This window comes from Cynocephalus volans, chromosome X (assembly GCF_027409185.1).
Source record: "Cynocephalus volans isolate mCynVol1 chromosome X, mCynVol1.pri, whole genome shotgun sequence".
Lineage (NCBI taxonomy): Eukaryota > Metazoa > Chordata > Mammalia > Dermoptera > Cynocephalidae > Cynocephalus > Cynocephalus volans.
The window spans coordinates 49,433,379-49,460,988 of NC_084478.1; the positions used below are offsets into that span (position 1 = coordinate 49,433,379).

The 27,610-nt window shown below is 48.5% G+C and overlaps 1 protein-coding gene across 1 annotated transcript; it reads left to right on the forward strand.

The window, feature by feature from the left end:
* Positions 1-27,233, forward strand: LOC134367980 (probable E3 SUMO-protein ligase RNF212). The gene is made up of 8 exons (XM_063084615.1): positions 1-109; positions 3,591-3,652; positions 13,280-13,354; positions 16,036-16,092; positions 17,262-17,320; positions 22,798-22,850; positions 22,935-22,995; positions 27,011-27,233. Exons 1-8 carry the CDS (start codon positions 1-3, stop codon positions 27,231-27,233), a joined length of 699 nt encoding a protein of 232 aa, XP_062940685.1.
* Positions 27,234-27,610: the final 377 nt, after the last annotated feature.

The window sequence follows — 27,610 nt, forward strand, 5'->3', positions numbered from 1 at the left end:
ATGGCCAGCTGGGTGTTCTGTAATTGCTGCTTCCAGCCACCCAGCCAGGCGTCCTGCTTCAGCCTGACCAACTGCGGGCACGTGTACTGTGAGGCCTGCCTCGGCAAAGGTCAGGGCAGGCGACCCTCGCGCCTGGCCGCGACCCTGGCCCGCCTGCCGCGGCGTCCGCAGAGGGGCGGCCCCTGGCGTGGGCAAGGGGCGTCCGCGGGTGGGCGCCGTCCGGGGCCGCGGAGGCAGACAGGCTGGTGACATAGGGGCCTGGCGCGGGTTTAGCGGCCTAGTCCTGGCGTAGGCCTGTGAGTCCTGCCCGGCCTCTGTCGGGGGAGGCGGAAGCCCGAGAGCGTGAGGGTCGCTGGAGAGGGGAGGCGGGGCCCACCTGCCATGGTACAGCGCTCACTTTCCTCCTCACGGAAGCGTCCCGTGAAGCGCGGTTCTCGCAGGGGACGAGCTGGGCAGCGCGGTGCTGTCGCGGGCGCGGGGGGAGGGTGGAGCCGCTGCTTCCAGGCGCGTACTTCACAAGAGGGGCTCGGGGGCTGCCCGAGGGCTGGGCCCAAGAGAGGTGACGGTTTGAAACGCGGGAGGGAGGTCGACTCCGCAGACTTGGCCCAGGAAGGCGTGAGGCCACTGGACGGGGCTCTCACCGCCAGGCAGCACCTGCAGAAGAGCCCGCGGGCCGAGTAGGAGGCTGGTGAGCTTGCGTGTGCCACTTGTGTCTGGAAGACCAGACGGCCGGGAATGCACTTGGGGAGCCACTGACGTGGTGGTCATGATCCAAGATTCTGGAGTGTGCAGTGTGTGGAAGATGGAAGAAGAAGGTAAGGTTATAGCCTTGTGGAGAGCATCTTTCTGAAGACGGTGAGTAAAGATAGGAGAAGCATGTTGGGTAAAAAAATAAAGTAGAGGTGTTGATGAGGTGGACATCCCAGTGGAGTCAAATAATTGGTGTTTGGAAGTGCCCCTCGGCTAGAGACGGATCACTGGCGACCAGAGATAATGTTAGAACGATGGAGATGCAAAGGCGTTCGTGGTTGGGAGCCGCAATGCTAAGGCTCAGAGTGTCCTAGCTTTTAAGGCCAGCAATACCCAGGTTAAGGGCTGGGGAGGGGGGTTGATTCCCAGGAAGTTGTGGCTCTTGAAGCCTGAGGCCAGCACGGGTTCTCGTAGCGTCAGTTCCTTCCTTCAAAAAGCCACAGATGTTGCGCCTTGGAAGCGTTTGGCGCAAAGGAAGTCCACCAAATCCTGGGACATAGAAAGAATTGTGAAAAGGGATGGGGCCTCTGAGCAGATCCCTGACTGTAGCCCTGTAGCTATGCCAGTGGTCCATTGCTCAAGGGTAAGCCCTCCTTATGCTCTGGTGCTTATACTTCCAGACTTTTTTCTACAGATGCAAATGTTTAAAACAAAGAAGGTATACTGTGGACCATCTAGTTATCTACTTTTATTGCTTACTAAGACATGGATCCCTTTCCATGTTAAAATAAGTTGGTATCATCTTTTTTAAGGTTGCGTAATATATCTTTTAGTTACCAGAAAGGGTGTGCCCATCTGTATTCCCAGCATCGGCTCGTGAGTGCCTGTCGTCCTCTCCTATTGCATCTCTTATTAGTGGCCTTGGTTTTCCTTTCAGATATTGGCTATTTGGACTTTTGCCGATTGCTCATTTGGGTCCTTTCACAGCCTTTTATTGGAGTATTACTTTTTAATTAACTTGTAAATGCCTTTTTTTTTTTAAGAGATGACCTGTAAGGGGACCTTAACCCTTGACTTGGTGCTGTCAGCACCATGCTCTCCCAAGTGAGCAAACCGGCCATCCCTTATATAGGGATCCGAATGTGCAGCCTTGGTGTTATCAGCACCACACTGTCCCAAGTGAGCCACGGGCTGGCCCTGTAAATTCTATTTATATATCATGTATCAAATCCGTTGTCTTTCTGTTAGCTTTAAATAATTTCCTCTGTCACATCTCTTAATTCTCTTCCCCAAACTTAGATTTTTTATGAGTCGCTGTGTTAATCTGCTGCACGGCTTCTGACTGATGGTGCATAAGAGGAATTTTCTTGCCCTAGAATCTTCAGTTAAAGAGAGGGGGGGACCAGACCATACTGTCAAGGGTGGATGTTTTTAGGAAAAGTGTGACTCGAATGTGCTTGTACCAAGAGAAGAAAGGACACCATTCTGAAGGCTCTTAGAAGGGGGCCACTCATGCCACACCAGGACACCATTCCATGTGCCAAGTGCTGTGGATACTGAGATGAGAGTGAACACAGACATGAAGCGCTGGGCTTGGACTGGTGGAGAACCCCTCCCCAAGGCAGAAAGGAGGCAGAGTGAATCGGTTTATTCTGTGGTAGGTAAGTCTAGAAGAGAGAGCAGGGAAATTGAGGAAGGTCATGAGCAGGGGCTTCTTTTTTCCTCAGCATATGATGTGAGGGGGCTTGTTGGAACATCCCCCATAGGGCATGGGGTGGCGGGGGGATACCCAAGAAAAGCAGAAAGATTGCCCAGCATGTTGCAGACTCAACAGTGTTGGAAGACACAAATCTATGGATCAACCTCTCAGTTAAGTGATTTTTTCCCCTTTTGGCTGCATTGTACCAGAAGAGGGGGAGAAAGACAGCAGTTGGACTTGTCTAGGTTTGGTCTGGACGTGCTCCCTGGAAGAAAAAGGATTGCGGAGACTACGACAGTGACAGCTTGGGCCTGGGCTCCAAGCTGGCTAGTGAAGAAGTAAAGCTCAAGTGTGTGAGGAGGTGGCAGGGCCCTGGATGAGAAGGAACTGGAAGTGTAGGGAGGAATTCTGGGTTTTCACAATGATGCCCTGGGTGTGTGGGGGTCCAGCGTGTGGTCGTGGCAGGATTGCTGACGTGGGCTCGTGGACATCACTGTGGAGGGCAAAGGGGGAACTGCAAGGCTGATGTTAATTGCTGGTTACGTGGAGGTCCAGGTTTTCCAGGGAGAGAAAGACAAGAAAATAGGTGCTAGAATCACTCTGGTTCTGGGGCAGAGACCCTGGAGACGGGGCAGGTGGATTAGCTGCATGCTAGCAGGCAGGACATATTAGCCTTTCATTCTTAGGCCATAGCAGTGGCATGCTGGTAGTAGGAGCTCAATAAAACATGTATCTGGTGAGTGGAGTGGTCTGTCTTGGGCTTTTAGAAATCTTCTGTAGTGTTGTAGAGGTGAGACTGAGAGAGACAGATCAAAACTCATTTTATCTTTTGAGTGGGTTTGGAGGAGTTAGTTTCATTTTGAGTAGTTAAAAGTTTTAAATTAAGATATCTCCGTAAAACTGAATTGTAATAAATATTTGGGATTCATTTAACCTAAAGTATTGTTGATCTTTTCTGGTCATTAGTTTTTGGTCATTATTTTTCAGCATATTTGCAAAGCAGGAAAAAAGGAATTCTTAATTGCATAAATCATTCTATCTGTATTCATAGCCCCAGCCTCATCCTATCTGAACATGAAAACATTTAAGTGCTATTATCCTGTGTATTTCTTGAAGGAGCATTGTAATTTCAAGTCTGAATTTAAACATATTTAAAAGCACTAATCAGTGTAATATAATAAAACTTGTTTTTATTTTGTAGGTAAAAAGGATGAATGCATGATTTGTAAAGTTCCTTGTCGCACAGTTTTACTTTCAAAACATGTAAGTTGAAATCTGTACTATCTGAATATTTATCATAGTAACCAAATTCTTTTAAACTTGAGATTTAATTGTTAGTCATGTTTAGTATCTAAAATTTTCATTCATTTTGCTAGGTTAACTAGATCTTATGAGATTTCTGAGTAATCAAAGTCCAATTAGGATTTGGCCTTTAAAACGTAGATACGAATTTCTTTCTTAGTTTTCTTTCATAGTTTGTTGGATTGTGTTATGTTCTTGGAAATGAAAGTCAGTTAAATAGATTTCTTCAGTATATTGTGAGGGTACTTCGAAAAGTTCCTGGAAAGATTTGTGTTATCTTTTTATTTTCCAATTTTTTTTATTGTGGTAAAATGTATATAAGAAAAGGATTGCCATTTTAAGTATTTTTAAACATACAGTTGCATGGAATTATATTCACAATGCTGTAGAATTGCCACCTCTGTCTATTTCCAAACCTTTTTTGTCATCCTAAACATAAATTCTGTACCCATTGAGCAATAACTTCTCATTATTCACCCCCATTCCACCCCACCCGCGATTCTGGTAACTTCTTATTTACTTCTGTCTCTGAAATATTTTTCTTTTTAATTTATTTTTGCTTAATTGAACCATGATAATTTTACATACTTATGCAGTATAATGTGTTATTTGGGTACATTTATACAGTGCGCAATGATCAACCATATCAAGGTATTTAGCATATTCATCACCTCAAACATTTGTCACCTCTTTGTGCTGGGAACATTCAACATCCTCTCAACCAGCTACTTCAAGTTATACAGTAAATTGTTGTCGACTGCAGTCTCCCTTTATGCCTCTAGAACACTTGATCTTATTCTTCTTATCGCTACAATTTTGTATTCATTGGCCACCATCTGCCCATCTCCCCTTCCCTCTCCTTACCAGTCTCCAGTAACCACTATTCTACTCTCTACTTCTGAGATCAACTTTTTTAGCTTCCACATAAGAGTGAGAACACGTGGTATTTCTGTCTCTGTGCCTGTCTGTTTCACTTACCATAATTTTCTCCAAGCTCATCCATATTGCTGCCAATGGCAGAATTTCATTCTTCTTTATGGCTGAGTAGTATTCCATTGTGTACACATCCCGCAGTTTCTTTATCCAGTCATCCATTGAGGGACATTCAGGTTGGTTCCAAATCTTGGTAGTTCTATTTTTAGTTTTTTGAGGAACCTCCATACTGTTTTTCATAATGGCTGTACTAATTTACATTCCCCCCAACAGTGTATAAGAGTTCCCCTTTCCCTGCAACCTCGCCAGCATTTGTTATTTATTTATTTATTTATTTGTTTATTTATTTATTTATTTATTTATTTATTTATTTATTTATTTATTTATTTTTATGATAGTCATTGTAATTGGGGTGAGGTATGATACTCATGGTGGTTCTGATTTGCATTTCTCTGATGGTTAGTGATATTGAGCATTTTTCATACACCTGTTGATCATTTCTATGTCTTCTTTTCAGAAATGTCTATTCAGCTCCTTTGCCCATTTTTTAATCAGATTATTTGGCTTTTTTACTATTGAGTTGTTTGAATTCCTAGTATATTCTGTATGTTAATCCCTTGTCGGATGTATAGTTTGCAAATATTTTCTCCCATTCTGCAGGTTGTCTTTTTGCTCTGTTGATTGTTCCCTTTACTGTGCAGAAGCTTTTTAGCTTGATATAATCCCATTTGTCCATTTTTGCTTTTCTTGCCCATGCTTCAGAAGTCTTATTAATAAAATATTTGCCCAGTCAGTCCTATGTCCTAAAGTATTTTACCTATGTTTTCTTCTAGAAGCTTTGTGGTTTCTGGTCTTACATTTCTCTTCAATCTATTTTGAGTTGATTTTGGTATATATCTTTTAATCCTATTTTTCCATAAACTTTTTGAAGTACCCTTCTTCAAGCTCCTTAAGAGAGTGACACAGGTTGGTTTATTGTAGGGGTCATATATAGTTAAGAGGGTTGTTTATAAAGAAAGTTTAAAATAGATCATGTCTATAGCAGAATTAATGCGATGCCTTTCGTTCTAGCTGTAAAGTGCATCAGTTTAACTTGATATCGATATAAAGTTAGTTACAAATGGTTTTTTTCTTCTATACCTGCTCTCCAAAATGTGCGTTTGGTGTGATGTTTTAAAATATCTAATTGGATTTTTTTGTAATTACAAACATACAAAGTTACACAAAATGTATACAGTACAGAAGATCAAAATGGCAAATGTGAAAGTCTCCCAAGTCTTGTTTCCCAAAGATGATGGTAGCCAGGAGATTGGAACCTGTTTTCTGTGTGTTACTGTGATTTATCAATTTACCAAAATAAAGTTTTCTTAGTTGAAATTCTGTTTTGGGCACACCCACTCTTTTTTTAAATGACTGCATAATATTTCAATATTTTCCTCTTGATGAGCTTTTGGGTTTTTTCTGTTTTTCAGTGTTTCAAACTACCTTATAGTGAACATTTTTTACCAATATCTCTCCACACTTGGAAGAATGTTTCTGCGGCATAAATGTCTAGAAATTGAAAAGCAAAGGGAAAAGATTTAAATGTTTGCATTTTTAATAGAAAGTTTCTTATTGTTCTCCAAATGTGTGGCAGTTTAAACTCTCCGTGGCACAAAGAAACAAAAAAACATAAACTCTCCGTGGCAGTGCCTGTTTCTGCGGCTTGCACAGTTGCGTAGCACCATGACCCGTTACGTGCTGAGGCTTGAGCCTGGCAGGAGGAGACCTTGGGCCTTTCTCCAGCTTCTTAGGTTGAATGTTTAGCTCGTTTATTTTCTTTCTTGTTTCCTAATAAATATGCTCAAGACCATCCACTTCCTGATGTGTACTGCCACTCTGCATTACCTTGAGTACTGCTTTTCACTATCATTTCTAAATAATCTCTAATCTGTTTTTTTATTTCTTTTTCAACTTATGAATTTCTGAAAGAATATTCTTTAATTTTTAAGTTTTTAGATTTTAGCTCCGCTATCATTTTTAGAGTTGATTCTTAGTTTTATGGCATTACGACCAGAGATTTTAGCTATATGGTTTCTTTTTTTAATAATCAAGGTTTTCATTGTGTTTTTATACATGGTAATTGTGAATATTCTATGGGTGTTTGTTAGGAAAAAGGATGTTTTTTTGTTCTTTGTGACTGAGTGAAGTTGCGTGCAACGTGGACATGGCTCCTGCTTCTCTTCCTCTCACACCCGTGTTCTATACTTTCGGCAAAGTAGGTGGCTCTTCCTCCAGCAGTCTCTGCAGAATCCACGGCCTCCTCCCTGTTGCTCCATTCCCTAGCCAGAGGGATCTGCTTAGACCTAGGACAGATCTGTGCCTTCATGTGTCCCAATTTGCCAGGAATAAAACCCAAGTCCCCTTATGCCCCTGGGTTCTGTGGCCTGGCCCGGCAGGCAGCTCTGTGGCCCGGCCCAGCTGCAACCCTGCTGCTCCTGGTGCAAGGTGCTTCCCTAGTGCCCGCCTTTTCCCTGGTTGCTCTGCCTGAAATGTTGTCTCAAATGGCTGCAGGCTCCATCTCCCACAGTTATCAGGTCTTTGGGAATGCTATCGCGTCAGAAGACTGTCCCCGACTGTTCTGTGTAACGGTGGCTTCTTTGTGGCCTGCAGCAAGGAGGATGCTTTACATCGTAGCCCAGTGTGCGCATCCGTGAAATAAGTTCACAAAACAATGTTTATCCTAAGTGCAGGGCCCTCTGATGGCTTCTGTTCTGATCTTTTCTCTTTCTGTAGAACAAAACATGTTGTGAGCTGATTTCCCTGACCTGCAGGGTGATAGACATCACCGTATAAGAGGAACCCTCTGGCTCTCTGTCCTTCACTCTGCTTTATTCTGCTTCATGGCGTGTGTCACCAATAAGCATACATTTATGTATCAATTTGTTTATCATCAAAATAGGCCACTAATGTCACACACAACATAGGGCACTGCCGTAGCAATCAGTAGCGGGTGGCAGGAGGGCAGGGCAGACTGAAGCCAGTGCCGGCTGGATGCGGGAGGCAGCCGGACCCCCAGGAGGGAAGTCTCTGGAGAGCACAGAGCAGAGCAGGAGGGATGTGCCAGCCTCCGAATGTGCCAACCCTGAGCAACTACAGGAAAGGATGGCTGAGGCTAGCATGGGCCTCCGAGCAGAGAGAGAAAGGAAAGGCTACAGTGAGGAGATGAAGGGCCCAAGTGGGAAGGGATGAGTCTCAAGTGACGAAGCCTGCAAGACTGAGCAGAGCAGGCTGCCTCCCTTCACTTAGCCGGACCCCCAGCGGGCAGAACCAGGGCCTGGAGGTGGGCAGACCAGAGAACTCTCCCAGGACGCAGGGAGAATTGCAGTTTAACCAGCATCCCGCAGGGAGGAGCCCCACGGCGCCTGCCCGTAGGCTCCTCCTTCCGTGGGTAGGAGACTGCCGTGTTCTCCTAACCATAACTCTCTTCCCATGTCACTGGGAGTGTTTTCTAGTTGTCCTGCGTCTGTGCCCCATTAGCCATGGGGTTTTGGTGAGGTCACGGAGATGGTTCTTGACAAAGTTGGGACCTGAGGAAGAAGACCACATGTCGCCCAATAACCTGGGCTGTGCCGTGGGTGCAGTGGCAGTGGCGTTTGGGGGTGTCCCACAGAGGGGGCAACTTTCTATATAGGAGAGGAGGAAGGTGATACCACTGATCAGAATGACAGGCCACAGCTGGCCTGGGTGCATGTCCCCCAAACCTCCCTTCCTCATCATCCACCTAGCCTCGGTCTCCCTGCCTGCCCTCGTGTGATGGAATGTGGGCGGGAGCAGTGAAGGCCACTTCCAGGTCTGACCTGTGAAAATAGCCTCCTGCGCAACCCTCCACCCTCCCTCCCCTCTGCAGGCTGATGCTACATGGAGGGCCCAGAGGGCAGAGCTGCCAGCCACCTACTGAGCAGGGTGAGAAACAAACATCCCCCTCAAGATCCCCCGAGAATAGGGGTTGTCAGATACACCAGTTGGCCTGTATTGGTCTTGGAATGCCCATGTAAATTTTGGAATCAATTTGTTAATTTCCAGTGACACAAAATCCTATTGGGATTTTTATTTTGCACTTGATCAATAAAACAATTTAGGGAAAATTGACATCTGTGTGATATTGACTCTTCTGTGAACACAGCACATACCTCCATTCATTTAGATATTCTCTACTTTCTTTCTCTTTGTAACACTTTATAGTTTCCTTTTGAGAGGCCTTGTGCACCAGTGTTAGCATTATTCTTAGGAATTTGATGATTTGGGGTGCTACTATAGTAGTTTTTAAAAATATCATCTCTTAAGTGTTTATTTCTAGTATCTTAAAGTGCAGTTAGTTTTCTTTAACTTATACTAGCAACCTTGTTGAATGTGCTTGATGATTCTATTGGTTTATGTGTACAGTCTTCTAGAATATTACGTACACAATCATGTCATTTTTTAACAACGACTGATTTATGTCTCCCTTTCTAATCTGTATGCCATTTTATGTCTTTACTGTGTTGGCCGAAATCTCCAATAAAGTGCAGGGTAGAAATGCTGGCGACAGCACGCACCATGACTGTTTCCTGGCATCAGCATCGAGCTTTCAGAATTTCACCACCAAGTGTGTGTGTGCACTAATTATTTTTGCTAAGGGTTTTTTAAAATCATGAATGGTGCTGAATTTTATTAATGCTCTTTCTATAGCTATTGAGATTATCATCTAACTTTTCTACCTTACTTTGTAAATGTGGTGAGTTGCTTTTATTTTTAAAACTTTTTTTTTTTTTTTTTGTCTTTTTCGTGACCAGCACTCAGCCAGTGAGCGCACTGGCCATTCCTATATGGGATCCGAACCCGCGGCCGGGAGCGTTGCTGCGCTCCCAGCGCAGCACTCTACCAAGTGCGCCACGAGCTCGGCTATTTTTAAAACTTTAAACCCACCTTAGGTTCCAGGAATAAATAGAACTTCATGGCAATGCAGCATGGCTCGCATATATCCATGTATTTAGCTCTTATTTTGGATCTGTGATCACGTGAGAGCTGAACTTGTAGTTTTCCTTTTTTATAACACCCTGTGCAAGTTATGGTAAATCGGGGTTATTCTGGCCTCATAAAAGGAGTTGGAAATTATTTTCTTTCTCTTTTCAGGAAAAATTTTTGTAAGAATTGGAGTTATTTCTTCAAACGTTCAGTAGAATTCAGGAATGACACTCTTTGGGCATTAAAGGGTTTTTGAAGGGAAGGTTTTCAACTAGGGATTTAATTTCTTTATTAGGTATGTACTTGTCAGTGTTTCTACTTCTTCTCAGATCCATTTAAGTAAGTTGTCTTTTTCTAGGAATGTGTACATTTCATCTAAATTCTCGGAATTTTTGTCATCAGCGTGTTTGTAATCCTCTTGTATTTTTAATGTCTGTAAGTTCTGTAATGATGTCCCTTGTTCATTTTAATAGTGGTTATTGTGTGAGATTCTCTTTTTTCTTGGCCAGTCTTGCTGTGTTTATTGATTTTTATTAGAATTTTCAAAATACAAATTTTGGGCTCCGTTATCTTCTCCATTTTATATTTGTTTTCTATTTTATTAATTCTTTTTATCATTTCTTTTTTTCTTTGTATTTAATTTGTTGTCTAAGATGGGTGCCTAGCATCAATTTTCAACCTTTCCTTTCTAATGTTTCCATTATAGGGTTATAACTTTCCCTCTGTGTTCATCTTTGCCTGCATCATATATATTTGGCTGTGTTATATTTTCATTATCTCTCAGTTTTGGAATTACTCCTCAGTTTCTCCTATGACCCATGTGTTATGTAGAAGTATATTGATTAATTTCTAAATGCTTGGTAATTTTTAGTTATCATTTCTATTAATTTTTTATTGAAATATAATACATAGTCCTGTGAATTGAAAGTCTCCTCAGAACTCATCATATTTTGATCCCCATTGTAGCAGTGTTAAGGTGGGAAATCCGACTATGGTATCTGAAAGGAAGGGCCTTAAAAAGCTGATGGTATCCTGAGGACCATGCTCTTATGAGTGGATTGACTCATGCTCTAGTGAATGGTTCAGTGGGCCGTCACAGGAGGGACACATGCAGCTTCGTAAAGAGAGCAGGTAAGCACATTGGAGAGCTCTTGCCAATTTCTTGCCATGTGACCCCCTGCGTCACCATGGGAGTCTGCACAGAGTCCCCAGCAAGAAGGCGGCCCTCACCAGAAGTGCCCCTTGGACTGTGGATTTCCCAGCCTCCAAAACTGCAAGAAATAAATTTTGTTTCTTTTAAATTACCCAATCTCAGGTATTCTGTTACTAGCAACAGAAAATGGACTTATACTCATTGGCAAGTACACAGATTATAAGTGTATAGTTCAATGAATTTTTCACGATCATAACTAGCTCTCAGATCAGAAAACATTAGTTTATGGTTATCCTAGAGATTGCAGCAGGCAATCTTGACTTTTTAAGGTCTGGTGTGATTAGAGTTTCCTGACGATGCAGACCTTGAAATGCTTTCACGGCGTCTCCCTTCCTCCCGCCTTGCCCCAGGTACTGCTCTGAGTGTTGACTCTTGCTGCGCACTGACCCTGCAGCCCTATCCTGTGGCAGCAGATCATGTTCAGTGAGGCCCCCATAGGTCCCTCTCTCTTGCTCTCGCTTCCTTCCTGAGTCCCTGTGCTCCCCGCCAGGAGTCCCTTTTCCTACCTTCAAGGAATTCCTTCTATTACTTCTTCAAGTTTGTGTCTGTGGCTGACAAATTCTCTTAGTTGTCGTTTGTTTGAAAAATCATCCCCCCTTTTTTGTCTTTCTTTTCGAAGCATATTTTCACTGGGTTTAGAATTCTTTGTTGAAAATTAATGCTTTTTAGCACTTTGAAAATATCACAGGCTGTCCAGTTAGTTCAGTGGGTTAAACACGATGATGATAACCCCGAGGTCAGTGGTTTGCATCCCCATACTGGCCAGCCACCGAAACAAACAAACAAAAGTCCCTCCCTTGTTTATCTATCTTTGGTTTTCTGCAGTCGGACCACTGTGTGTGACCGTGGTCGTCTTTGTAGTTCCTCTGCTTGGACTTTCCTAGGATCGTCAGTCTGTACCATGATGGCATTTGCTCATTTTGGCGACTTTGTGGCTGTTCTATCTCCACACTTACCTCCTGTCCCATTCTGGGTCCCCCTCACCTAGAAGGCTGAGGGGCCAGATAGAGCTGCGACAGCTTCTTCAGTGCTCCTGTTACTGGTCCATGGAGCTGTGTATCTTGTTCTGTGTGCGTCTCTGTGTTTGTATCTTTAGATAACAGTGACCACTGGTGCTCACGGAGCCCCAGCACGGACCGAGCCTGTGTGGTGCACTGTTCCCACATTGTGTCACCTGGTACTCAGCACGGCCTGGCTGGGGGGTTGGGGTGTGCACTGTTTCTGCTCCCGTTTTACACATGGGGAGACTGAGGCACAGAGGGGTTAAGTGTCTTGTGACCTACCTATAATCCAGGGTCACAGGCCAAGTGTGTGCAGAGTGGGACTCAGGCTGGAATCCGAGCTCCCGGCCTGTCCTGTGGGGTATGCTGCCCGTGCCTGTGCAGTTTGGCATCTGCGGGGTGTGTGGCACAGGAAGTCCCCCAATCCTGGCCAGAGTGTGGTCTCCCCTCTGCTGGGTCCAAGCCCCTCGCTAGGAGGAGCTCACCTCTATGGTGCTGCCTGGCCTCTGCCCTTGGAGGCCTGAAGTGACCGTGGAGTGATTTCAGAGCCGTCTCCTCTGTGCCCAGCCTGCTCATTGTGGCTGGTGCACTGACTGGAGCCCGTCCGTGCTCTGTCTTCTAGAATTCCTCAAAGGGTCTGGGCTATTCTAGGCACCATTTCCTATTTTCTGCGCTAATTCAGTATTTTCTCCTGACTGTAATTTTACTGCCATTTCAGTGGGATTTGGGGAGCACAGGTAGGGAAGTGCGTCCGTCAAGTGACCATCTTGACGCTTGCAAACACTCTCCCTTCTGAGCCAGAGAATGGAGGAAGGAGGCCCGCGGTTCTTCCCGTGATTTTTGGTCTGGTGTGTGCCCTCATCCGGCACATCGTTCATGCCATGCCGTTCTGCGTCTGGCAACAGCAGCTCCTCCCAGGTTCATGCCCAGGACGGCTGTTGTCCTGACGCTTGGTCTAGCGTGGTCCTGGGCGGGGGAGTGGGGAGCAGGGCATGTTGCAGGCCTTCTGGAAGAACGTCGGGAGTGTCTGCATTAGGGACTGACTGTGAGGAGGCAAACGCCATTCCTTAAACCCTTGTTCTTTCCTAAGTCCCTTATGCTTGTTTTGTAAATAACTCAGTAAGGACCTGTAGCTAAACTTCTGCTTGCTGCCCACTGTGCGTGGCCTGTGCCCGGGGACATCCCTCGGGCACCCTTAAGCTCCTGCCAAGAGACCTTCTACATAGGGATGTGTCTTCTCGCCTTACAAGTAAGGACATGCGGCCCTCTCCAGCCATGACTGCCCAGGCAGCCAGGACGTGTGGCCCCCTGCTGACGGGGCTGCCCCACCCACCCGTTGGCCATTTCCTTTGTCTGGGGTTCATCCTAGACCCCGAAGTACAATTTTCTGCCTCGTGGCCAGTAGCATTTCTTAGAAGCAATCAATGTAAAGGAGTCATTTCCTTTCTCTTTCAGACGAACTCAGAGATTCAGACGTTCTTTATGGACATAGATGATCTGTGTAAGAAGTTCTCCAGAGATATGTCCCAGGTGAGTGTGGCTTGGCTCTGGGGAGACCTGAGGACATGATCTCATGTGTTATGAATTCGGGAGGCAAGTGTCTTCACACATGTGTGAGCGGCAAGTATTTTCTGCCTTCTGCGGGGTGTTCTTTTCGTTTGTTTCTCAGTGGTGAAACATTTGCAGCACAAAAGCTTTTAATTTTGGCAAAGTTCATGTGATCTATTTGGTTGCTGCTATTGGTGCTTTTGGTGCCATGTTGAGACACAAGAGATGTCAGTTCAGCTCTGGGGTCCTTTGAGCAGGACGCCCCCAGTATTCACAGTGGATGTAACCTAGAACCTGAGCTGGAAGCCGCCCTCCCCCGCCTGGATACAGGGTAGCAGTTTTCTTCTTGGTGCTCTTCTGATGGTGACCTTCTGCGCACCAGGCTGTGCACTCCTGCTTAGTTCTTGTCATGTTGTTGCCACAGCCAGTATCTCAAGTCTCAGGGGCCCAAGACCCCCGTGAGATCACAGGCCTGGAGCACAGACCTCCCCCAGTGGAGTCTCGGAGTCTAGTCCCCCAACCCAGTGCAGACCCACCAACATGTGGACAGGTGGGTCTAGGCTGCCCCCAGCTCACGAGAGGCTTCATTCTGGGACTATTCCCTTCTGCAGTTCAAATCCCCACCTGCAGGCTTCGCGGAAAAGCCCATCTCCTCCTCTTGCTAAGCTTTTCCAGGGTCTAGGGATGCTTCCCTGTGGCCAGGTACCTACTGCAGCCACGCCTGCCTTGCCAAGTCAGTGTCTACCTGGGATGGGGCAGGGTGAGCCACAGAGGCCTGTATGCTGGCTCTCACTGTGGTCCTTATCTGCAAGTAGCCCACAGAGTAAGAGCCACTTCCCTCTTGACAGGCCTTACCGGGCCCAGCGCCCACACGGTCAGGAGCCCACATGCTGATGCTGGCACGGATGCGTGCTCCCCACATACTAGTACTTTCTTTTCCTTGGAATTCCAGCCTGCACGAAGATAGCATGGTTTAGGGGTCAGCACATAACATTCCTCTCTTCCTGCCTCAGGTGTGGAACCTGTTGAGCAATAGGACAGAGGAGACAGGCCGGCTGTCAGGCCAGTCCTTGCTAAGGGCAGCTGGAGAACGTGGCTGTCAATCTGCTGCCTAACTCGTCCGTCCTCCACCAGCCCTTCTGAGCTCTAGAGCTTGGATGGCCCTGCCTAGCCTGCCATGCGTGAGTCTGAGGTGGAAAGGGAAGAGGAAACACATCCCCCCTATCACAGATGACATGGGTGAGCTTCACCAAGTCCTCACGGGAGCGCGTGGAGCCAGAGGAGTAAAGGCCCCCAAGCATTCACGTGACAGGCAGCAGCACCTGAGGACTCCGGCCTCAGTCAGGGAAGGTGCTCTGGGACATGGCCTGCGAAGTGCACAAGGATCTCATTGACCCTCAGGAGTCCTTCTGCCACCCTCTTCATAGTCTACCTGGGCAGCACCTGGGGTTGTTATCCCCCTTACCTGAGACATGAGTCCCTTGTCTTGTGGAGTGGAGAGCTCTCCTCCGGAGACTCTGAGAGCTCTGAATCTATCCAAAAACGCAGCATCCAGGAGCTCAGGAGACTGAAGAGGATGCTGTACCTCCTGACCTGGGGTAGGGTTCCTAGCACGGCCATCGGCTGGAGATAGTTCGCATCATGGAGGAGAGGTGTGAAGGGCTGTCGCTGGGCAAGGTTCCTTTCCACAGTGGAATTTTCTCCCTGTTTGCCAAAGAACAGGGAGCCATGCAGAAGGTGCAGGCTGTTCTCTCATATTTGTTCTATGACAGGAGATTGTGAGGATGGGGTGAAGTGAGCGTTGGCTTTATGGGATGCTGACTCTGAATGCCAGTTTAACCCACAGTCAGCCCTGTTGTCTCAGCCATGCAGTGAGTGGAGGAAAGTGTCAGCCGCAGCAGCGACAGTGCAGCACTCCAGAGGGCAGGCGCCATTGTCTGGAAACAGCTCGTGGGAAGTCGCTCTTCCCCTGAGTAAAGCACAGACCACTGTTTCTCGCTTACGTTGGTACTCTCAGAAACTCAGTTCAGACTGTGTACACAGCCAATGTGGACTTGGGGGCTCGTGTAAATGGAAAGACCAGGGGGCTGCTGGCTTCAGGTGTAGCTGGTTTTGGCAGTTCTGACAGGCCACCAGGCCCTCGGTGTTGCCAGCTCCACCGGTCTCTTTCCACCCACCCACCCCGTCCAAGTGTCAGTTTCAGGATGTTCTCTAGTCGCCACTGTTTGGTCAGGAGGCCATTCCTGGAACCAGTCCCTGTTGTCAAAGGGACGACACGCTGTGGTTGGCCTGTCGTGAGCCAGTGCCCCAGCCCATCACCGGGAGGAGAGTGCCACTGAAACAGCTCAAACAGGAGAAGTCTCTGGTGACCTTCCCGTGGAGCAGGCTGAGCCACTGCTGGTGTGTGGCTGTTTCCTGCTGGCATTTGTTCACTCCTCAATGTCCGTACACTGGGCAGTGCTGGCTGTAGGTGGCAGCCAGCAGCCCCTGGCCTGGCAGAATCCACATCTGTGGGGAGGAGACGAGTGTGGGGAAATACTACATAAAAGAGCTCGCTGTGGTCTGCACTTAAAGCTCTTTCCAGGCTCTTCTGCCCTGTGACAGCGTCGTACAAAACAGCCACTGGCCAGTGTCAGCCACTGAAATGTATCTTATCTTCTCAGATTTTAGAATTTCAAGAAATGCACAGGAAGAGATTGTTAGCCTTCTATCGAGAACAGGTAAATTGAATTGAGTTATCGTTTCTTGAAGTTTTTGACCTTTTGATTTAAATGTCAGACTTGTTATCTGACATCATGTTCTTAAAGGGGTGGGCAGCCAGATGCAAGATCTGTTTCTCTTTGCTTCTCCAGCTATGGGGACATGTCACTGTCCCCTTCTGAGCATCAGCCTGTGTGCCCAGCACCTGTCAGTAGCTCCTGGGATGGGCACCGTCCCCTTCTCAGTGCCAGGGTTGACGTCGGAGCCTCTGAGGCATGGGAGGCAGCCTAGAGGCTTCTCGACTCAACCATGTTGTTTTTTTTAATGAAAGTCCTTTTGAAAAAACTTTGAAGGTTGTGGAGTGTGTTAAGGAGCCTGGCTTTAAAGCCATGGACGCCGGGCCCTACTCAAGTGAGGAGGCCGTTGTGACCCTGCTGCCTCTTCTCGGCATGAGCACGGGGGGCTGTGAGGGTGCTTAGTTTCTGCACACAGCCAGGTCTGAAAGGGACCCATCATCCTGGCCCTGGCCCGGCCCTGCCCCCATCCTGTCCTTCCGCTCCCTGGCCCGCCACAGCCCTATCTGACTCCCCAGAAGCTGCCCCCAGAATCTTACCTGGAGGCTTCTTGCCACGTGCCTTGCTTTGGCTAAGCATTTTGTGTCTGTTATCTTTATCCTCACAGCAAACCAAAGGATAGGTAGTGTTAACGACCTTTTACAGACATGACCATAGGAGCGGAGAATTAAATGGCTGCCTCAAGGTCTCGCAGCTGCCCAGTGGCAGGGCTAGGGCCTGACCCTGACATCATGGCAGAGGCTGTTTTTGAACTTGCCTAGCACATAAGGTGATTGTGTCGTAGACTTGGAGACCAGAGTACTCTGGCGAGCAGCTGGCACATTGGGCTTCTGCTCGCCTGTCTTAGTGAGCCAGTGTGCAGAGGATGCTGGGCTGAAGCTCTTCTCCTGGGCTGCCTGGCTTAGCGCTGCCCTCATGCCCCCAACACCATGTCGTTAGGATCTGATGAACTAGACCTGATGCAAATTCACTTGCAGGTAGCGTGAGGGCAACTTCCTGCTGAGTAATTCACATTCTGATTTACAGTTGAAGAAACTTAGAGGGTCAAGGGGGCACTTCAGACTGTCACTGGGCATAGTCTGTCTGATACCTGGAAGTCATTTGGTTATGTTTAGATTTCCATGCTGGAGGAGTCCCTTAGGACGTCGTGGCTGCGGATAGAAGAGCTGTGGAGGTAAGGCCCCGCGTGCACACGCAGGCAAAGCAGCCCTACTGTGTGTTTGGCTCCAAGATGGAGAGAGGGAGGTCGTTACAGAAGCAACCTCAGTGGTAGCCCAGGAAGCAGAGGAAGGAGCACGTTCGTGTACTGGAGACTTCTGTCCAAGCAAAAATGCTGTGGGGAAGCTGAAGGGAAGAGAAGGGAGGCAGAAAAGAGGGTGGATGAAACATGACTGGCTCCCCTCAGGGAGGGTCTGCCCGGTGGTTCCTGAACCTGCAGGATGCACCTGGGAAGAGCCTCCAAGAGCAACCACAGTGCAGCCAGGGCCAGCGGGACCCCTGCAGAAGGTGATTCCTCTCTGCGGGAATCATAGCCACTTGTGAAAGGTAAATACACATGTATGTAGCATGTTCTGTTTATAAAGACACCCTGGTAAGTAGGTGATGCATTTTGGGAAGACACTTCCACAGTTGCTGAAATTAACCAAAAATGGTGACCCAAAGTATTACATTTCAGTACCTGGAAAGAGCCGCCACTCACAGTTCTCCCCTCTTGTCCATTCTCGCTGATCAGTGCCTTTGCCACATTGCATCTATGCTGAGTGTACTTTGGTTATTTTTATTTTTATTTTTTTGCATTTAATATGCCTGGAATTTGGAATCAACAATGTGCCATACACAATTCTTTTAACACCTCATTACATAAGTGTAGTGCATCTGGTATTCAGTGACATCTTAGATCTCGTGAGACTTGGTGTGGTTTCCTGTTAAGTTACTGACATGTTAAGTTGCCACGAGCCAGGTGACGGCCGCGCTCTATTCTGAAGGTCTGGGAGCCAGCAGCCTGTGGGTGCTCCATTTGCAAGGATGAGCAACTAGCATGTGTGCGTGTGGACACCTGTGGCCCTGTCGTGCTGGGTGGCTGAGTGGCAGGGCACATCAGGGCCTTGGCCAGGAGGAGGCTATGGCTCCCAACTCCTGTTCCTGGCACAAGGATTAGCTTTGCCTACTGTATTAGTCTGTTTCTGTTGCTCATAACGAAATACCTGGAACTGGGTAATTTAGAAAGAGAATGAAAAATTTATTGCTTATAATTTCTGAGGCCAGTAAGTCCAAAGTCCATCTGGTGGTGGCGACAGTGACCGAAAGGTCTCACACTGCAAGATGGTGGAAACAGAGAGAGCAGAGAGACTAACCTCCTTATTCACTCTCTTTTTAAAGCCCTCAAAACCATGCCCCTGAGCGCCATTATTAATCCATTCACTACTGCATGGTCCTGCAATCCAATCACCTCTTCAAGGCTCCACCTTCAATTACCATAATAGGATTTCCCGCCCTGTTAACAGTCACAGTGGGGGCGAAGTTTCTAATACATAAAACATGGGGGATACAATTGAAGCTTCAGTGAGTTTTGGGGGAACATAATTCAATCCACTACATTCCGACCCTGACCCCCCAAAACTCATGACCTTTGCACATGCAAATGCATTCATATCCTCCCCAAAGTCTTAACTCGTTTTAACTCAAAAGTCCAAAGTTCAAAGTCCCATGTGTGAAATCAATACAAGTTATCTACTTCCAAGATACAATGGTGAGACAAGTATAGGGTACGTATTCCCACTCAAGAAGGGAGAAGTAGGGCCCGACCCCATGGCGCACTCGGCAGGGTGCGGCGCTGGGAGCGCAGCAGCGCTCCCACCGCGGGTTCGGATCCTATATAAGGATGGCCGGGGTGCTCACACGGTGCGGCCGGTCACAAAAAGACAAAAATAAATAAATAAGTAAATAAAATAAAATAAAAAAGGAAGAAGTAGGCCAAAACAAAGGAGTAACAGGTCCCAAACAAGTCCGAAACCCAGCAGGGAAGGCATTACATCTCAGAGCTGGTGAATCATGTACATTGACTCCATGTTCGGTGTCCTCTGCATGCTGGTGTGGGGATTGGGTCCCCAAGTCCTCAGGCAGCTCCACTCCTATGGCTTTCCTGGTCTCAAGCCACACTTCAGTTCTCCCAGTCTGGCATTCCACGCTGGCCACTCCACAAGTCTGGGGTCTCCATGGCTGTCCTGCTCCCACAACTCCAACTCAGCATGGCCCTGATGGGGGTTGGGTCCCCATGTCCTCAGGCAGCTCCATTCCTGCGGCTTTTGTGGTCCCAAATGATGGTTCATCTCTCACAGGCTGGTGTTGCATGCTGGTAGCTCCACAGGTCTGGGGTTTCCATCGTGGTCCTGCTCTCATGGCTTCACTAGGTATGGTGCTGATGGGGTTTCTCTGCTGCAACTCTGACCCTGCGTTTCTTCCCAGCATTGCTCTAGCAAAGGCTGTCAGTGGTGACTCCGCCCCTGCTTCAGATCTCTTCCTGGGCTCCCAGGCTTTTCCATAATCCTTTGAAATTGGGGTAGAGGCTCTCAATCCTTCAGAGCTCTGGCATTTTGCGAGCCTACAGACCTAACACCGTGTGGATGCCGCCAAGGCTTCTGGCTTTTATTTTCCAAAGCTGCACATCCAGCCACACCTGGTGCCAATTTAGCCGTGGCGGGAGAAGCAAGAGCAGCTGGTGTGCTGGTGTGGGGAGAAGCATCCCAAGGTGATCCTGGGCAGTGAGCCCATGGAGGGCGCCTCAGGCCTGTTCCCCAAGACCATTCTGTCTCCTTAGGTTTTGGGGCCTGAAACGGAAGGGTTGGGCCAGAGGTTTCTGCAAGGCCTTCAGGGCCTTTCCCCCCTCCTCTTGATAATCCCTTTCTTTTCTACTAATCTCCTTAGCAAAGATTCCCTGGGCTACACCCTTGCTTTTGTGGCCAGGCTGAAAGTTCTCCAGTTCTTTGCCTTCTGCTTCCCTTTTAATCATGTCTTCTAGTTTTACATCATGCCTTTTCAGCCATAAAAGGCATGATATAAAGCGTAGCCTGTTGCAAGTAGCCACGCAGGTTACTGAATGTTTTGCTGCTTAGAAATTTCTTCTGCCAAATACTCTGGTTCACAACTCCTAAGTTCCAACTTCCACAAAGTCCTAGGGCAGGACACAATGCAGCCAAATTCCTGGCCAGTTCACAGCAAGGGTGCTCTTTGCCCCAGTTTCCAATAAGTCCCTTCTCATTTCTATCTGAGACCTTCTCAGAATGGCCTTTAGAGTCCATATGTCTATCAGCATTTTGCTCACCACCATGTAACCAGTCTCTAAAACATTTTGAACTTGTGGTTTTCCTGTCTTCTAAACTCCCACCAGCAGCTAGGCTTTTTCTAGCCTGTTCCTCCAAATTCTTCCAGCCTTTCCTCAACACCCAGTTCCAAAGCTGCTTCCACATTTTCCAGTATTTGTTATAAGCAGTACTCCACTTCTCTGGTACCAGTTTTGTGTATTAGTCCGTTTCTATTGCTTATAACAAAATAACTGGAACTGGGTAATTGATAAGAAAAGGAAATTTATTGCTTACAGTTTCTGAGGCTAGGAAGTCCAGAGTCCATCTGGTGGTGGTGACAGTGACCCAGGGGTCTCACACTGCAAGACGGTGGAAGCAGAGAGAAAGACAGACTCTCCTCTCTCTTCTTTCAAAGCCCTCAGAACCATGCCCGTGACCACCGTAATCAATCCATTCACTATGGCATGGTCCTACAATCCAATCACTTCTTCAAGGATGCACCTTTCAATTACCATGATAGGATTTCCCACTCTCTTAACAGTCACAGTGGGGACCAAGTTTTTAATCCATAAAACTTGGGGGACACAATTCAAGCTTCAGTGAGTTTTGGGGGGACTTAATTCATTCCACTACACCTCCCTTGGAGTGGAAAGGGCCTCTTTCAGTGGCCATTATTTTAGGTTAGAAGAGTTGCTGCGTGCTTCTTTTGTGACGGGTGTATTCCAGGGGTCAGCATACTCCAGGCCAAGTCCAGCCTGCAGTATATTTCATGAAGCCCCCGAACTGAGAAGGGCTTCTTTCCCTGATTCTCAGTTTAGTGCTATGACCACCTGACTTCTCCACTGAGTTTTTATTTAGCTGCTATATTAACTAACATTTCCAGAATTTTCCAGGTCATTTTTACTGCCATGTTGCTTGCTTATTGTTGTGTCTCTATCTTTTACTTAGGCCTTTCACAGGTAGTTTTTGTTTGTTTGTTTGTTTGTTTTCTATTCCTGACATCCTCAGGAATCCAAATCCACCTTTTCCCTCTGCCCGTGGCTTGAGGAAGTGTGTTTCTGGTGTAGTCAGTGATCTTTGCAGTGTCACACGGGTTGGTCTGTGCACTCCTGATGTCACCTGCGCTTTCCTCTAGGAGGGTTCCCGTGTGCTCTGCCTGCCGGGCTTATGCACCAAGACCACTTCTGCCCATCCTCTGCCTGGGCCTGCCTAAGGACAGCCCAGCAGTGCAGCGCACCTGGTGGTGTCAGTGATGCTGACTTCCTTCGGGACCAGCACACAACAGTGCTCTAGAGGCATCTGGAAGCAGGAGTGAGCGCCCCTCACAGGGTCTAGGCCACAGCCCTGCCAGATGCAGAAGGTTTGGGCTTTTGCTCACTGTGGTCAGCCACACATGCAGCAGGTCTTTACTGAGTACTGTGGGTTCTCCGCACCGTTCTGGGCTTTGGTAGTTTGGAGCGAGGCAGAGGGGCCAAGTGCCTGACCTCAGTGAGCTTCTGCTTGGGGGAGGGAGGTAGAAGATGAACTTACCTGTCAAACGGGGCCATGTGTTCTTGGGAGAGAAGGCGCTGGGGGGCGGTACCAGAGTCTCAGGTGTCTGAATTGCTGTCCTGTTCTTAGCTAGTTTGATCCCAAACGGGACTTATTGAGGGCAGACTGCTCCATACCTAAGATGCCAGTTCCTCGCCCAGTGGGCCAGCGTAGCAGGTGCTCGGTGTAGAAAAGACCGCCAGCCCTTCTCACCTGCATGGCTCCTGCACGTCCGGTGTGTCTGTAGGAGCCACCCCATGGCACAGCTCAAGGTCTCCACCAGGACACATGGGGCGCAGCCACCTTCTTTGATTGGCAGTCACAGGACGCAGCAGCCACGAGCTGTTGTTGTGGGCTTCGGACCTCAGGCAGGGCCGTCTCTGCTTCCTGATGTCACAGAGACAGATCCAGGGGTTTGACTGACAGACTGGGAAAAACCACCCCGTAACTTGCCCACACTTCTCTTGCTGGCCTGAAAAACTGGTGTGTTACAATTCCTGTTGTCCTGTCCTGATTTCGTACATTTAAACACCTGCCAGCAGGTGTCTCTCCAGTAACACTTGCACATGTTGGGGCCATTATGTAAATGGTCATGAGCGTTGGGTTCATTCGGTGGGGTACAGGGCAGTAGAGCTAATTCTGCTCTGTAGAGGCTGATGGGACATTTTGGAGAACTGTCAAATTCGCAAGGAGTTCCCTTTTGTAAGCCCCATAAGAACATCTGGCTGTTTTCAAAGCCTTCTTACCCTTTTAATTGGAATGAATTAGTGGGAAGTAAATTTTTGTGGTTTAATTTGATACCTTTTCTCCTTCCATTTAGTATGAGATCGTCACAACAAGCAGCTTTCAGCCCAATAAGAAATTCCGTTTCAAGTAAGTAGCTTAACACTGGAAAGAGTGTAAAGATGCATGCTGCCGAATCACGTGAGTGCACTAATGTGTGGTCTTCTGTCTCAGCTCCTTATGCAAAACCAGGGGGACGCCTGTGGCAGCCGCTCAGCTCCTTGGCCCGTGACAGGTGCGTGAGTTGGGAGTGGTGAAGGAGTTTGAGAAGATCGCAGGACCCACGTTTCCTTCCTGTGGACACCTTAGCACTTCTCTTCCCATCTCCCTCCCTCCAAATCCCCAAATCCTGCCAACCCATGTACTAGACACTCTGCAATGTCCGACTCCCTTTCCGTACGTATCTCACATCCCTGTGAGGCTCCACTCCCCAAATCAAGAGTGCGGTCCTGACCGGACAGCCTGCGCACTCCATTCCAGCAGCCAAGTGGTTGGTTTGGGAATGGTCACGTGAGAGCCCCTTGCTAAACTGGGGTTCCAGTACCAGAATGTCTGGCAGCCCTGCCCTAATGGGAAATGAAGGGACCTTGACACAGGTGTTTACAGTGCACCTTTCACAGGATAGTTCTCTTACCTGGGGACGACCAAAAGAGTGGTTGTGCGACTGTGACCAGGACTCCTGTCATGGGAAACTTCTCTATACTGGCCTGCGGCTCTTGTCTGACCCGTGTCCAGTTTAGCCTGCCTGACCATCACTCTGGTGCTGGGGAAAACCCAGCCTGTGACAGCCCCCTGGTCCTTCTGATGGAAGTGCTGATTTAATCCACCTCCACAGGGGAAACAGGTCAAAGGTTTATCACTTATAGATCCTGGGCCGGAACGGCTCAATGAATTGGGAGGGCCATCATCCATCACGTGAAGCAGGAGTGAACAGTCAGGGAGAGAGGGACTCATGGGCCCATGCCTTCACTGGGGTCCAGGACATTATTCAGGTGTTTTGCAGGGAGTTTTTTTTTTTTTTAAGTTTATTTATTTATGAATTTTTTTTACATTCTGTGATGATGTTGCAGAACAATTGGGGGGGGAGGAGGAGGAGGAGGGAAGGAAGAAGGAAATAGGGTGGGGGAAGGAGGAAGGCAGAGGGGCAGGGTTGAGGCCTGTGGCACCCCCCTCATTCCTGCACAGGAGACCAGAAGGCTTCCAGCAGTGTCTTGGTCATTGCTGGGCTGGGTGCATATGTCAGGGGGGTGTGGCTGAAGCCCTCACCCTCCTCCCCACCCCAGCTTGGGAGCCTGGGGCACTTCTTGAGGTGTCTCGGTGGTTGTCGCTGGGCTGGTTGCAGGTGTTGCGGTGGGAGGAGGAGGGGTGTGTGCAGGGATTTTTCATTGGGTGGGTTTAGAGCAAGCAGGCTCGAGTTCCAGAAGGTCACACTGGACTGAGAGGTGGTCACTGCAGCGTATCTGCACAGTCCACGTGGGGGAGATCAGCAGGGTGAGTCCAGCAGGCTGCGTCTAGCTGTCCCATGGGGAGATGGTCACCAGGGGGGCAGTGTCTAAGGCAGGTGTCTGGGTTGACTACATTGAGGAACTGGGAGGAGGCGGAGAGCTGGAAACTGACAAGGGCAACTGAGCCCTGCTTCTGGCACGAGAAAGATAAATATCTTCAAAACGGGTGCCAAGGAGCACACGACCATGAGAATTCACTGCACCCAGGCTAGGACCCCTGCTGGAGCTGTCAAGAAAAGGGGGCCCTCTTTTCCTCTTAGATCACTAGCTGTAAGGATGGCCAGACTAGGGGAGGGCCAGCTTAAAATGAATCCAGATGATGTTTCCCTGTCCACCTTTGGGCTCAGGAAGGAGGGTGTTGAGTGCTAGTGATGTAACAGCATGAACCAGGCAGTGAGTGTTGACCAAGCGGGTGAGATGTTCCCCTCTCAGAAGGCCTCAGTCCAGCAGGCCTCGGGTAGGAGACAGCAGAGCCGAGAGGGGGCAGCAAAGACTCGGAGCCGCTGGGGCAGGAGGTGCTGTGTGCACAGGTGCGGAGCATGGATGCACCAGGACTGGCAGAAGCACGGTGGCCAGGCAGCAGAGACAAGCTCAGACGGGCCAGACCAAGAGGGTGTTTGTGTTTTGGAGGGAGGTTTGCACTTGATTTTACAGACGGTGGGCTGCCAGCAAAGAGCTGTGGGCAGGGAAATGATGGTGGCCACATCTGTGATTGACTGAGCTCTTGACAGCATCATGAAGCCACAGAGAAGTCTGGACATTCATAATGTGTACATGAGGTCCTGCTATGTGTATTTGTGTTTAAGGTGATGTCGTTTACTTAGAGGTAGGTCTTGGGCTCATTACTGCATCTCACTGTGTGTTTAACAGAGTGGAGTCAACGGACATCCATCTTCCTTCTTCCCCAGCCAAAAAAGTGAGTACATTTGTCCCACCTTGTTGTGCATCTTCCATTTGCCAGATATTTGGTACTTCCAGCTTTTCTCGGCTCTCATAAACTTAACCGTTCACTTATATGCTGAGCTGTAACAGTACCTCCTCCTTGTGTGCTGGCCCCAGTGGGGAGCAGCTAAGCTCGTGGTTATAAACCAGGCCCTGAAGGACCGTTAAGAACCCTCCGGTCTGCCTGGATGGCCAGGACTGCAGCTGTACCCGGAGGAATGAAAGCAAATGGGAGCGTATGGGTCCCATGCCGGTCTCATGCTGGTGCCATGCGTGTCGAGGAGAAGCGGCAGTGGGGCTGGTGGCCCTGCCTTCACCTGCCATCGAGAGAAGTGGCAGGAATCCCATTAGCCGGGGAGAGGAAGTGGGTCAGAAATGTGAAGGTATGAACAACAGAAAGTGACAGTTTCAGATTGTAGAGAAAGAAGAGCCGAGCCAGAGCCCAGGGGAGCTGCAGGCCTGGCCCCATCACACGTGGGGTCAGCTGCACACCAGGCAGCTCAGAAAAGGGAACAAGGGGGACTGGGAGGGCAAGCTGTGTCCAGGGCTGGGAGGGCGTGAGGGAGCAGAGGCGGGATAGTTGAGCACTGACTTGGTGCACGTCTGTGAGGAGTGTTAGCGATTTCCTCGTGAAACGCATGCGTTGCTCTGCAGTCCACAGTGCTGCTCGTTTGCGACACTGTTCTCAGCACTGGATACACCAGCTGTCTTCCTAGTGGCTGTGTGAGGTGGATGCTGTTGGGTAGACATGTTAGTGGGAAGTAATGCTCGTTTCCAAGGGAATCACCTGGAGCCAGATTATGGAGAAATCTCAATTCTGGGATATGGAGGAACTTTATTTCATAGGGATTAAAGAGCCATCACAGCTTCAGTGGAGAAGGAACCCAGTTCCTTGGTAGGCAGCGTGAGCATGAACTTCGCTCCCTGCCCCACAGCCCCCAGCACCTTCCGTCCACTCTGCGCCTCCAGGTGGGATGCCCTTCCTCCTGGGTGCACCTACTCTCTGTCCTGGGCATCTGTCCCCCATCCTGGGCATCTGCGTGCAGGATGGTCATCAAACAGAAGCCGTGGAGGAAGGTGACCCAGAGGGCAAGGCACCCTGTCGGCCTCAGCTCTCTGTTAGGTCAGCTTCAGTTTTCCTTAGAATCTGGATAACTGGGCTAGGCTAGAGAATACTAAAGACTGACCAGCTAAATTCACTTACGCACCTCTGCAAATCACATTGGAAATTGCAGCTGAAGGACCAGAATGCAGTGAATTAAAATTACAAAGTGCGATGCTCGAAGTGGGCAGATGTTTTCTGTAAGGGGCCAGAGAGTAAATATTTTGGACTTTGCAAACCAGAAAGGCTCCATTGCAGGTATTCAACTCTGTTGAATTGCAAAAGCTGTGATAGACAATGTGGAAATGAGTGGGTGCGGCGGTGTCCCAGTAAAACCGTATGAGCAAAAACAGGCTGTGCCAGAGTTTTCCAAGCCCTGTGCTACACCAGAATGCAAGTTTTCAAGGAAAATGTCTAAAACAAATTGTGTTGCCTCCTGAAAGTCCTTGTCATCCCTGGAGTGGATGTACATGGGCACGATACAAGCTTTGTGAAAAAATAGAAGTAAAAGCTAATACAATCTTTCCGTGAACTTTTTGAAGACCCCTCGTGTGTAGAGGTTTCTCTGGAGAGAGCTGCTTTGCTGCTGTGCATTCTTGCTGTAATGGGATAGAGTGAGGGGTGTTTCTGGTAACCCCAAGCCTGAGCCAAGGTTCTGGGAGACCACTCAGATTGCCTGCAAGGGCTCTTGCCCTCTGTAGTGTGCACATCTCTCTCAAGGCCTGGACCATCACCCACCCGGGGAGGAGTACTGGCTGGGTGGATCTTGGTGGGGTTCTTGCCCTGAAGCTCTTCAGAGGGGGGTTCCTGAAGTGCAGGAATCTGCAGAATCTGGAATGGACTGTGGAGGAGCAGAGGCGAAAGCTGAGCGGCTGGATGAAAAGAGAAAAGGCCGTGCCTCCAGTCAAGCACCGGGGCTCCTGAAAGGGGCCTGTGAGAGCAGCGGGACGTGTGCCCCACATCAGGGCCAGCACCGGAGCACAGCCTGCACTAGTCCCAGGGGCTTTTCTTTTCCTTCTTCCTCATCCCTTGGGGTCCTTAAGCTGCTCGTGCTGGGGCAGCTGGGTGCTGAAGGCAGAAGCTGTGTACCCGCCCCAGGCCCACTGGGGAAGGAGAGAGTCTGTCTTCAGATGGAGATGCAAATGTCCAGGAAGGTGTCAGGCAGGGCCAGCTGATTCCAAGTTAAGGCTTTTGCCTTACATGAGCACAGGACTTTCTCCTACGTACGGTTTGACAGGGGTTGACAGATCTTTTTCAGAAGGTGAAACCGTGACTCGCAAATACCAAGTGAACTCCACCAG

Excerpts from the sequence above, each read along its gene's own strand:
- LOC134367980 (XM_063084615.1), top strand. The coding sequence starts at position 1 with ATGGCCAGCTGGGTGTTCTGTAATTGCTGCTTCCAGCCACCCAGCCAG. Across the intron at positions 3,653-13,279 it reads CAGTTTTACTTTCAAAACAT|ACGAACTCAGAGATTCAGAC; the intron begins GTAAGTTGAAAT and ends TTTCTCTTTCAG. Across the intron at positions 16,093-17,261 it reads TAGCCTTCTATCGAGAACAG|ATTTCCATGCTGGAGGAGTC; the intron begins GTAAATTGAATT and ends GGTTATGTTTAG.